General features: G+C 40.7%; 1 protein-coding gene across 1 annotated transcript; it reads left to right on the forward strand.

The window, feature by feature from the left end:
- Window positions 1-7708, forward strand: LOC117253348 (cytochrome P450 2J2-like). The gene is made up of 9 exons (XM_033620723.2): window positions 1-208; window positions 510-675; window positions 771-923; window positions 1022-1182; window positions 2525-2698; window positions 2790-2931; window positions 3064-3251; window positions 6052-6193; window positions 6318-7708. The coding sequence occupies exons 1-9, from the start codon at window positions 17-19 to the stop codon at window positions 6491-6493; spliced, it is 1494 nt and encodes a 497-aa protein (XP_033476614.2). The 5' UTR covers window positions 1-16; the 3' UTR covers window positions 6494-7708.
- The last annotated feature ends 5079 nt before the right edge of the window (window positions 7709-12787 follow it).

The raw sequence follows: 12787 nt of genomic DNA on the forward strand, positions 1-12787 counted from the left end.
TCTCCTCAGCCTCACAATGTGGCTGTGTGATTTGTGTCTGTGGCTCGATCCGAGGGGAATGCTGCTTTTTATTTTTGCCGTTCTCCTCCTAGTGTATTTTCAGAGCAAAAAGGATCCACCCAACTTTCCACCAGGACCGCCATCTCTCCCTCTTTTGGGAAACATATTCAACATTGAATCTAAACAGCCTCACATTTACCTTACCAAGGTAAGATGACAGAATCAGACTCTCATATTATGCAGTTGTGTTTTTGCAAAAGAAAGTGTAAGATGCTACTTTCTCTGTATCTACGCAACTAAACTGTACTGTGCAGCAGAGACTGATCCATAAACAAAGAAAAAATCCTATGAGATTCAACAGAACATTACAAAGTTTATGGTACAAACAATGCTAAAAACCTGTCGATGATGAGTCACAGAGTCGGAGAAATTATTGTCCTGAAATATGCATCTTATCAGAGTCACATGTTAGACAACAGGACACTTATTCTCTGCTCCTGCTTCCACAGCTAGCTGATGTTTACGGGAATGTGTTCTGCATACGTCTGGGAAGACACAAAACAGTGTTTGTGTCTGGGTGGAGAATGGTGAAGGAAGCCTTAGTCACACAGGCCGACAACTTTGTGGACCGGCCTTACAGCCCGATGGTGACCAGAATTTATTCAGGGAACTCAGGTGGGTCACACAAACACACAGTACATCAGTGTCAAAGAGGTCAACCTGCCTCCTGATCCCTGCCTGAGTAAAGTCGTTGGGTTTCTCTCTTTCAGCTGGGCTTTTCTTCAGTAATGGGAATGTGTGGAGGAGACAGCGGCGTTTTGCCATGGCCATGTTACGTACCTTTGGTCTGGCCAAGAGCTCCATGGAGCAGAGCATCCTCGAAGAGAGTCATCATCTGCAGGAGGCAATGGAGAAGGAGAAAGGTTGGCAGAAAGAACAAACAGAAAAAAGAGCAAAACACGACGGATTTTAAACATAGAATACACAGTGTACTCGGACTGAGGATGATTCTTCTTTACAGGTGAGCCGTTTGACCCTGTGCCCCTCTTAAACAATGCCGTGGCCAACATCATCTGCCAGATAGTGTTTGGGAGACGATTTGACTACAGCGACCACAACTTCCAGAGCATGCTGAGGAATCTGACTGAGATGGCCTATCTGGAGGGCTCCATATGGGCTCTAGTAAGATGCAAAGAAGGCTCCTTCCTCACTTATATGAGCATCTACACACACACACCAACCATCCTCTGAAGGCAGTGGTTCCCAACCGGTGGGTCGTGGTCCAAAAGTGGGTTGCGGGATCATTCTGAATGGACCGCAAATAGCTCGCAAATGTATTGAGTTTGTAAAAAACACACTTTATTTTGACATGCAGAGCTTTTATTCTGAAGTGTCGTTTCCTGTGGCTATCTGATAGCTACTTGACAGAGACAGTGAACTAGCTCAACGATATGGCCAAACACAAGTATGACACTGAATATATTAAACTGTGTGGACCTTGAACTAATGACTAAGGAGAAATCTGGACCACATGCCTAGACCAGATGGGAACCACTGTCTTAAGGCATCAAGACACAACTTACAACCTCACATGGCTATATCCATCCATAACATGGATCAGAACCAGCGTGTTAACTTAGTAATCTGCTGATAAACGTCAAGAAAGTCAACAGGAATGTGTAGGAAAGTAATGAACTTGAGTTAGAGACTGTTCGTACTTATGAGGGAGTGCAAAACACGGGAGGAATGTCAAATAATTTTTAAGTATTAGGGAGGGACTTATGTTCCTCTAAGTAAAAATAAATTGCCAAAGCCACCTCCGGGTCTCAAAGACGTTTTCTTCAAAATTGCCAAAATGACACCATTTATTACAGCAAGAAACTGTATAAACAGAAATTATCATGGGATTTTCAAATTTCTGACGATCTCTGAACAAACCAGGTGCAACAAATGCTTCCATCAGAAAAAAAACAAAAAACAAATCTGATCTTAAAATAGTGATATTTCACCAAAATCACTTTAGCCCACAAGTCTCATTCAAAATTTGGCCAAAACAAACTGTTGGCACTAACTCACGAGCAGCGTGCATGACTATAGTGAAAAACTGAGGCTTTTTTTAAACTCCAGTATTTTGTTTTCGAATCTTAACTTTCAACCACCAAAAGTAAGGTTTTAAAATCTAATGACAGCGACTGTGTCCAGTTACTGATACGTTTTTGTTTTTTTTTTGGTAGGATGTATTATTAGAATTTATTTTGGTCTGCAAATAGAAACAAGAACATCACGTATTAATCTACAAATTCATGTAAATAAAGTCACAGCCTCTCACAGAAAATGGCAGATACAATAAAGTAACCTAACATAACTTAGACACTTCTGTAATCCAAAAAGGTGCAGGCTGAAGCTACGTCATGTCAATTCAAAGTTTCCTATCAGAAAACACTGTAAACTAAAGTGAGACTTTTATTTGCCAGTGGATATAAACGTCACCACTGAACAAGTCCCTTGTTTCCTCTCCAAACAGCTTTATGATGCGTTCCCAGCACTGATGAAACACCTGCCGGGGCCTCACAACGGCATCTTCAGCAACTCCAAATGTCTGGAGGCATCTATCAGGGCAGAGGTCGAGAGGCACAAGTTGGATCTGGACCCCAGCAACCCACGAGATTACATCGACACCTTCCTGATAGAGGAGAAAGTACGGTGCTTACAATGTTGATAAGCCAATCAGTATGTATGAAACCTAAACTGTAACTGACTACATGTCTGTCTGTGTCTGCGCCTCACAGCACACCAGGAACAGTGACCTTGGTTTTAACGAAGGCAACTTGGTTCTGTGTTGTCTGGATCTGTTCCTGGCTGGAAGTGAAACCACTTCTAAGACTCTGCAGTGGGGCCTCATCTACCTCATCAAGAACCCTCATATCCAGGGTGTGTGTTCACATATCAGTGACTTCCACAGCAGCAGCACAGAAACAAGATTAAAAGATACAAAAGAACATGTAGAAGGTCAAAGAAGTCACTTTAACTGATGAGTTAAAAATCTTTTATTTCACCTCCTAGACAAAGTCCAGGCAGAGATAGACAGAGTGATCGGACAGACCCGACAGCCCACGATGGCAGACAGACCCAACCTGCCCTACAGCGACGCCGTCATCCATGAGATCCAGAGGATGGGAAACATCGTTCCTCTCAATGGACTCAGAATGGCCGCCAAGGATACGACTGTGGGCGGTTACGTCATACCCAAGGTGCATCTGCTTAAAGCGCTCAGTAACTACAGAGTCAGAACAGACAGTTGTGTCCAGGATGTGTTTATTACATAACTAGTTTGTAAGTTTGTGTTGTTTGAAATATAATAATGTGGGGAAGTCAGCTAAAGGAATACCTCACCCATAAAATGATAATCATCTATATCAATTATGTGGCACCTTAATTTTGGGAAGAAAATTCCTCACATGCCTCCACAGTGAACAGAGGCTCCAAAGCCGCATTTAACAACAGAAAAAACATTGTTGGGCAACTTACTCTCAAACTGTATTACATTACATCTTATTAGTTCCCTTCATTTGAAAGTAATATTGTAATATTGAAAGTGTCTATGTAGAGGAGTGCATCACACTACGTCTGCGCTTCTTTCACCAAAATAACCTTTGAAGTATGACGAAGCATTATAAATGTAAGAGGGTCAGGTTGTTTTATGGTGGGTATTAGGGGTGGGCGATATGGCCCTGAAATAATTTCACCATATTTTTGCAGCAATGATATTTTTGATGATATGACAAGTTAGTAAAAAAAAAAGTATTATTAATTTAAGGACATAAAATTGTACCAAAATAAGAGTTCTAGTTTTACAGTTTGCTTCAAATATTCAGTAAAAACTAAAGAAAAATTAATCATTTCTTTAGTTTGTGAACAACAACAATAACAACAGTAACTCAGAGTGAGATTCAGATTCTGTTACAATATTAATAGTTCAACTAAATTAAATCTATCACATATTGCACATTTAACACTTCCCAAATACAAAAAATGTCCCCTGGGATCTATATATATAAAAATCAACAGGTGATTTCCTTCTTTTAGTAAAATCCTAAATGATTGAGTTGTTTGAACTGTGCATAACAATATAACGTTGAAATATCGCGAGTATCACAAAAGGAATTCTTCATATCATATTAAAAGTTCTACCCATATTATGAACGACATGATATGTCACACCCCTAGATGAATATTTACTAGTCCATAGCCATTGGTAGCTTTGTCACCTTCTACCTATGCCAGTCCTCAATGCCTATGTGCAGTTTCACATAGATTGACCACGTCAGTGAGTAGAAAAACGTGGGACAGACAGAATGACTGACTGACAGAATGACACACTGACAGTTTCCGTGATTATGTACAGCATACCATACCATGACTTAGTCATACCAAACATTAGAAACAACACCAACATTGGTCCACAGGGGGAGCCACAGCGATCTGTTGCATTTTAGCCATTTTGAAGCATTTTTCTGTTGTTATAGCGCCACCCAGTTGCCAATTAGAGTTAAATTTCTCCAGTCACCTTGAGGCGTCCTGATCTACATATCTACCAAGTTTAGTAAAAATCCATATGGCGGTTAGGCCTAGATAAGAAATGAGCTCTCTAGCGCCCCCATTTTGTTTGATGGGGTCAATAATGGAGGGGTCCCCTCAGATTATGTGTGGTCATATGCCTACAAAGTTGCGTGGTGATGGGTGAAACCCTTGAGATGTTATACACCTTTATGTGATGAGCCACGCCCTCCGCAATATTCATTGCCTTATAGAAGCTCAGTTTTAGTAAGTTTTCCAACTTTTGCCAAGAGGGAACTTTAGATATTGGTCCCTAGATTATGTTCACCCAGTTTCATGCAGATCGCTCAAACTTCCTAGGAAGAGATCCATTTGAAGTGTTTTTCAAAAAATTCAAAATGGCGGAAAATCTATATATAAGCGGAAGTTATGGGTTCTTGAGGCAAATGTGTTCCTCATGAGGAGAGGCATCTCTGTGCAAAGTTTCATGTCTCTACCACATACGGGGCATGAGATATGCCCATTCAAAGTTTGACATTTCAATCAGTTGCTATTGCGCCCCCCTTTGGCCAACTGATGTAATATTGCTTCATTGGCATCCTCCCATGACCCTCTACCACTGTGCCAAATTTCACATGGATTGACCAAGTCAGTGAGGAGAAAAACGTGGAACACACACACAGAGTTTTCCTCATTATACAGTGCCCTCCAAAAGTATTGGAACAGTGAGTCCAATTCGTTTACTTTTGTTGTAGACTGAAAACATTTGGGTTTGACATCAAAAGATGAATATGAGACAAGAGATCCAGATGTAAATACCTGGAAATAAAAGCTGAAATGTTGATCTCTTGTCCCATATTCATCTTTTGATGTCAAACCCAAATATTTTCAGTCTTCAACAAAAATAAAGGAATTGGCCTCACTGTTCCAATACTTTTGGAGGGCACTGTATAGTAAGATAAACACATGAAACATAATAGACGAATGCTGAGATTAGCAAAACAAGCTGATTGGTGTGTGAGTCAGTCAGTAGGATGAGCATAAATTAATACGCTGGAGCTGGAAAACTCACCTGCGAGTTCCCAGTGTGCTGGTCAGCTGCAACAGTACCAGAGTGAGAGTTGTGTAAGAAGGGGCAGTCGGCGCCGTTCCACCGTTGTCGCGATGCGTTGTTAAACATGGAGTCCAGTGACTTCAGTTCATGAAGAATGTTTGTCTTTTTGGATTGTCTGTTCACTGAGGAGGCATGTGAGATAAACAAAGTTTTCGTCATGAGTTCATTCCACTGATAAAGATGAAAGAACATGATATGAACATCTGACATGACAAATAACTGATTATTTATTGAGTGTACATATAATACCCACATGACCTCATGGTCTGGCAACAACATTCGGCTGCACTGTCCATGTTCGCTTCTTATTTGTTTGTATAATAAATATGAAATGACTGCAGCCTGTGTGTGTGTGTGTGTGTGTGTGTGTGTGTGTGCAGGGAACCTCAGTGATGCCCAACCTGACCTCTGTGCTGTTTGACAAGACTGAATGGGAAACTCCCGACACATTTAACCCTGAACACTTCCTGGATGCAGAAGGAAAGTTTGTGAGGAGGGACGCATTTTTACCTTTCTCTGCAGGTAACTTGAAACTTTGAACCACAAGATATGAAATCATTTAGGAGACATAAATAATGAGGGCATTAAAGATGATATTTTCCATGTATCTGCTTTCATTCGTTTTCATTTACGCTTGTTTCTCCAGGAAAGCGTGCATGTCTGGGTGAAGGCCTGGCCAGAGTGGAGCTGTTCCTGTTTTTCATCACTTTGTTTCAGAAATTTTATTTTTCCACTCTGGATGGAGTCGAGCTGAGTACAGAGGGAATCATCGGAGCCACACGCACGCCGTACCCCTTTAAGATCTATGCCAGAGCCCGCTGAACCCTGCAACATATCCCAAACTACAGACTGTTGCTTTATACGCAGACAACACATGCTGCATCTGTGGCTTGTTTTCCTGTCAATACAAATGCCAGAATTCAACAATATGTCCTGTCTACAGCATGTGTGTGTCAAATACTGGAACTGATTATGGTGGCATGAGGGAATGTTTTGTGTAATAGGGGAACTATAGCCTGCTTTGTTCTGCTGCAGCACATAACAGCATAATGTGTGACTGTTGATAAAGTGTCATTTTTCCAACGCTGACATGGATCTGTAACCAGCAAGCAGCAGCAAAACTCTCCAAGTATCCACTATTACTCACTTGACACTACTTGTGGTGGACACCGATCAGCCACAACATTAAAACCATTGTTAAAACATACACATCTCATTACAATGCAATGTTCTGCTGGGCAACCTTGGGTCCTTGCATTCATGTGGATAGCACCACCCACAGCACTCCCCGATGGCAGTGGCTCCCCTGGCAGGACAATGCACCATGCTACCCCAAAAAAATCTGCTCAGGAATGGCCTGGAGAACGTGACAGAGCTCAAGGTGTTGACCTGACCTCCAAATTCCCCACATCCTAATCTGACTGAGCATCCATGGGAGGTACCGCTACCCCAGAGGTCCAGTGTCCATGCCTCCATGGGTCAGAGGCTCAGAGCCAAGTCTGATTCACTGTGGGGCCTCCTTGCATTGGATTTGGCCCTGACCTTTGGAGGAATGGACACAGAACCTCTCTGTGGTGTCTGGAGCCAGATCTTTTGAGTCTTGTGGGGTGTGAGGTCAGGTCCTGGCACGTCCCACATTTGACTGATGGGATTAGGATCTGGGGAATTTGGAGGCCAGGGCGACATCTTGAGCTCTTGGTCGTGTTCCTCTGGCCATCCCTGAGCAGTCTGGGGCATCGTACTGGGGGGAATAAAGGTTTATCAGCAGATAGCCTCTTTGAGATGAACCGTCTGGCTTTGGAGGGGGTCCAACACGAAACATACAACACACTTCATTACACTGGACACAAACACAACATCGGTCTGCATTGGTGTTTGAGTGGGTGGCGGGTGTCAAGTGGCAGCCAATCCACATAACTGCCAGGACTCAACTGTCAACTGTCCCACAGCTCATCTGTCAGTAGGTTTGATGCTGCGGCTCATCTCTGAAAATGATTTCAGTTGGACCACTACAAAAATAAATGTCGACACAGAAAAGGCCAGAGTTTGTTCTCTTTCTGTCTCTGGTTGGTCACCTACAGTTTGATGGACAGGATCCTGATGGGCTACTTTAACTATTGCTGCTTTTTTTTTATTTTTTATTTTTTAATTTCAAATTTCAGGTCATACAAACAATGTGTACGGCACATGTAGACATTGGCACATAATAGAACACATAATTACATCAGTATAATGTAGGGTACATCAGGTCTTGTCAGGATTATTGCAAAATGAAAATAAAAACAAAACAAAGAAAAGAGAAGTAAAGGCTATAAGGCGCAGTAAATTCCATTTTACTTGAGATCAATTAATGACAAGTCACTAAGGTATTGCAGCGTATAGTCACTTTTCTCATCTTGTGTTAGTTTTAAAGTATTTATGTACAAATCAAAATCTACCAGAAATACGTGAAAACTTGGCAGGGATTTGGACATTCGCATTTTATGTAAGTAAAATTTGCCAATCAGTAGCATAAGATTAATAACAAATCTTGTAATAATATCCTTCAGACCGACTGTGATGGTATGTCCAGTTTTTTCATAGATATATTTCTCAAAATCCCTCCAAAAGACAGATGACACAGGGCAAATACAGAATAAATGTGCAATTGTCTCTGACTCAATCCCACAAAAAGTGCATTTATCATCCAAGTCTGTGAACCTGGAAATTGTGTTGTTACAAGGATAAATGTTGTGTAGTATTTTGAACTTAAGTTCTCTTATTTTATTTGAAATACAGAATTGAAAGGGGCACAGCCATGTTTTAGGCTAATTAATATCGACTAATTGTGAATTCCAGAAGAACTTTCCTCTGAGGGAGATCTTATTATAGCTATGAAGTGCATTCCTAACATGCTTATTGGTACATTTTCTATCGAGTATATCAATCCCTCTAATCGTGAGAGAAGGTGTCTGAACCTCAATCTTTTGATAAGTTAAGTGACACTTCATTAACCCGAGCATATTCTGAGGATTGGCCTTTACAACAGAAGCAAATTCTTTGAATATGACTGGAAAGAATTTTGTTTTTAAGAAATTTTCATAACTATAAAGATTCCCATTATCTTCAAATAAATCCGCAACAAAAATTATATCCCTTTCAATCCAGCCTTCCTTATATAAAGTCTTGTTTTTGACAGTAATATTGCCATTGTTCCACATTATTTCCTTATGAGACTATTGCTGCTTTACTGTCTCATTTGAAGGTGCTGACGAAATGAAATCACCTGTAACTAAACACCTGCCTGTTAGAAGGTTTGTGAATGAAGGTTTGTGAATGCTATTTTTGTATCTCTCTGTCCTTTTACTGTGTCTTGTATTTTTATTGTAGGCCTACTGTACTACACACACACACACATATATATATGTATATATATATACACATACAGTACAGGCCAAAAGTTTGGACACACCTTCTCATTCAATGCGTTTTCTTTATTTTCATGACTATTTACATTGTAGATTCTCACTGAAGGCATCAAAACTATGAATGAACACATGTGGAGTTATGTACTTAACAAAAAAAGGTGAAATAACTGAAAACATGTTTTATATTCTAGTTTCTTCAAAATAGCCACCCTTTGCTCTGATTACTGCTTTGCACACTCTTGGCATTCTCTCCATGAGCTTCAAGAGGTAGTCACCTGAAATGGTTTTCCAACAGTCTTGAAGGAGTTCCCAGAGGTGTTTAGCACTTGTTGGCCCCTTTGCCTTCACTCTGCGGTCCAGCTCACCCCAAACCATCTCGACTGGGTTCAGGTCCGGTGACTGTGGAGGCCAGGTCATCTGCCGCAGCACTCCATCACTCTCCTTCTTGGTCAAATAGCCCTTACACAGCCTGGAGGTGTGTTTGGAGTCATTGTCCTGTTGAAAAATAAATGATGGTCCAACTAAACGCAAACCGGATGGGATGGCATGTCGCTGCAGGATGCTGTGGTAGCCATGCTGGTTCAGTGTGCCTTCAATTTTGAATAAATCCCCAACAGTGTCACCAGCAAAACACCCCCACACCATCACACCTCCTCCTCCATGCTTCACAGTGGGAACCAGGCATGTGGAATCCATCCGTTCACCTTTTCTGCGTCTCACAAAGACACGGCGGTTGGAACCAAAGATCTCAAATTTGGACTCATCAGACCAAAGCACAGATTTCCACTGGTCTAATGTCCATTCCTTGTGTTTCTTGGCCCAAACAAATCTCTTCTGCTTGTTGCCTCTCCTTAACAGTGGTTTCCTAGCAGCTATTTGACCATGAAGGCCTGATTGGCGCAGTCTCCTCTTAACAGTTGTTCTAGAGATGGGTCTGCTGCTAGAACTCTGTGTGGCATTCATCTGGTCTCTGATCTGAGCTGCTGTTAACTTGCCATTTCTGAGGCTGGTGACTCGGATGAACTTATCCTCAGAAGCAGAGGTGACTCTTGGTCTTCCTTTCCTGGGTCGGTCCTCATGTGTGCCAGTTTGGTTGTAGCGCTTGATGGTTTTTGCGACTCCACTTGGGGACACATTTAAAATTTTTGCAATTTTCCGGACTGACTGACCTTCATTTCTTAAAGTAATGATGGCCACTGGTTTTTCTTTAGTTAGCTGATTGGTTCTTGCCATAATATGAATTTTAACAGTTGTCCAATAGGGCTGTCGGCTGTGTATTAACCTGACTTCTGCACAACACAACTGATGGTCCCAACCCCATTGATAAAGCAAGAAATTCCACTAATTAACCCTGATAAGGCACACCTGTGAAGTGGAAACCATTTCAGGTGACTACCTCTTGAAGCTCATGGAGAGAATGCCAAGAGTGTGCAAAGCAGTAATCAGAGCAAAGGGTGGCTATTTTGAAGAAACTAGAATATAAAACATGTTTTCAGTTATTTCACCTTTTTTTGTTAAGTACATAACTCCACATGTGTTCATTCATAGTTTTGATGCCTTCAGTGAGAATCTACAATGTAAATAGTCATGAAAATAAAGAAAACGCATTGAATGAGAAGGTGTGTCCAAACTTTTGGCCTGTACTGTATATATACAAATATATACACACATATATATATATATATATATATATATATATATATGTATATGTATACACACACATATATATTTGTTCTCTATAGCTGATGTAAGGTGAATTATTCCTGCGTGGGATCAATAAAGTTCTTATCTTAGCCATCTGAGAAGATCAAATACATTGTTTTTGGTGCCTAACTGTTTTCCAAGTATATTAGTGCGTGTGTGAATGAATAAACGAGAGGCATTAACGTAAATTTCTTTGTAGAAAGGCGCTTTATGAAATTAAGTCCATTTACTTGTATTAGTTTACAGCGCAGCCTTGCCACATCCAATATGGCGGCGACGTTGACGTATCGCAGCAGCGGGCAAACCCACTCGATGCGGCGTCTACGTATATATGTCTATGGCTCTATCTATCAGTGTTGCCAAGTCCGCTTATTATAAGCGACTTTGGGCTTGTTTTTCTGTAAAGTCGCTTACAAATATTGGTAGTCGCGGGTCGCGGTTTTTTGGGCTTGTCTCTAAAGCGTAGTTGCTTATTTGGGCTTGTTCCCAGCTCCATAATAAGTTGTCAAGCAGATATTTTTGATACGTTATTTAAACGTAGGATAGTTTGTCTTGCCTGTTCCCTCTGTCCCTCCCCTTTCTCCATACACACAGGAGACAGCAGAGTTTTTTCCCACCCGCATCCTGCTTCTAATTGGCTCTGACCCTGATTAATGTGTTTTTTTTTTCTGGTTAGGAAAACGTCAGTCCTGTAACTAAAAGAAAAAAGATGAGTGCATAAAAAGCAATAATAAATAAAGAATTTGAATTCAGGATGATATTTATGTGTGTGTGCAAATTTTAATTATCAGAGGTCTAGTGTGTATATAATGTACTTGGTACATCAGTCTATATTTGATATCCCATCTGTTTTCTAATGTTAAAAGGTGGTTTAACTCCCTCTTGTGGTCATTGTCCTGAAGCTCAGGGGGGAGAAAAATAAATAAACTGTGTACCGTGGGTTCAGTTTTGCAAAACTGCGCACAGTTTACTAATCCGTTCACATGGATGTAAATTGACAATCAGTACCCACAGTTTAAAATCCGTCCCCACGGATTGTAAAACCGTGCATACAGTTTATTTAATTTTCTCTCACCGGAACCTAGGGGGGCTCCGTAGAAAAAGTTGCTTGTTCTCACAGGCCTGGTTGCTTATTTGTCTCACGAGATCTGTCAACACTGCTATCTATACGTTTGTTTGGAAGTGAAAAGTTCAACGGCATGTTTAGCTAGCTAACACTGCTAGCATGTTAGCTAACAGAGTTCACGAGTCTTTTAACAAAATATTTCACCAACCTGGCAACACACCTGACAGCCATCCTCCTCATTATTTGCCGCCATGTATTATTATTGGTGCTGTTGTTTCTCCAAACTGTTCCACGTTTATTTTCCACAAGCCTGGACAGGAAATAAATGAACTCAACTCCCATTTCGGCGGCGACGAGGCGTTTCTATCCGTACGTAAATAGACGCATTTCCTGCGTTGAACACCAGGGGGCGGAAATGAGGCGGGAACGCTGCGTACGCACGGTTTACGTACAAAATCGGGATTCATCAATATTTTCTTACCTTAATTTGTTCTTACTCTGCAACATAAAATAAAATAAAATAAAATAAAAACAAATAAATAAAATTAAATAAAATTAAAATAAAATAAAATAAAATTAAATTAAATTAAAAAAAAAAAAAAAAAAGAACTGCCGGTTGTCGTACAAAATGTAAACACACACTTTTTAACTAATTACACAGCATGTGAAAACTGCATTCATTAAAAAAATGTACTAATTAATGGGCCAAATACATTAAATATGAGACTGACATCCTCTCATTGTGGTTAAGTATCATAAAACACCCAACTATAAAAATTTAGCGTCCCAGTCCTAGCTTACAGTTGGGTATATGAAAATATTTACAATTAACACATCTGGTTTCTTTGTTTTTATTGAGAGGAGAGAGACATCTGCTGCCCCCTCCACCTGGCACCAGATGAGCAGATGAAGATGGAAGAATCACTATAATGATCACCT

The sequence above is a fragment of the Epinephelus lanceolatus genome, chromosome 6 (assembly GCF_041903045.1).
Source record: "Epinephelus lanceolatus isolate andai-2023 chromosome 6, ASM4190304v1, whole genome shotgun sequence".
NCBI lineage: Eukaryota > Metazoa > Chordata > Actinopteri > Perciformes > Serranidae > Epinephelus > Epinephelus lanceolatus.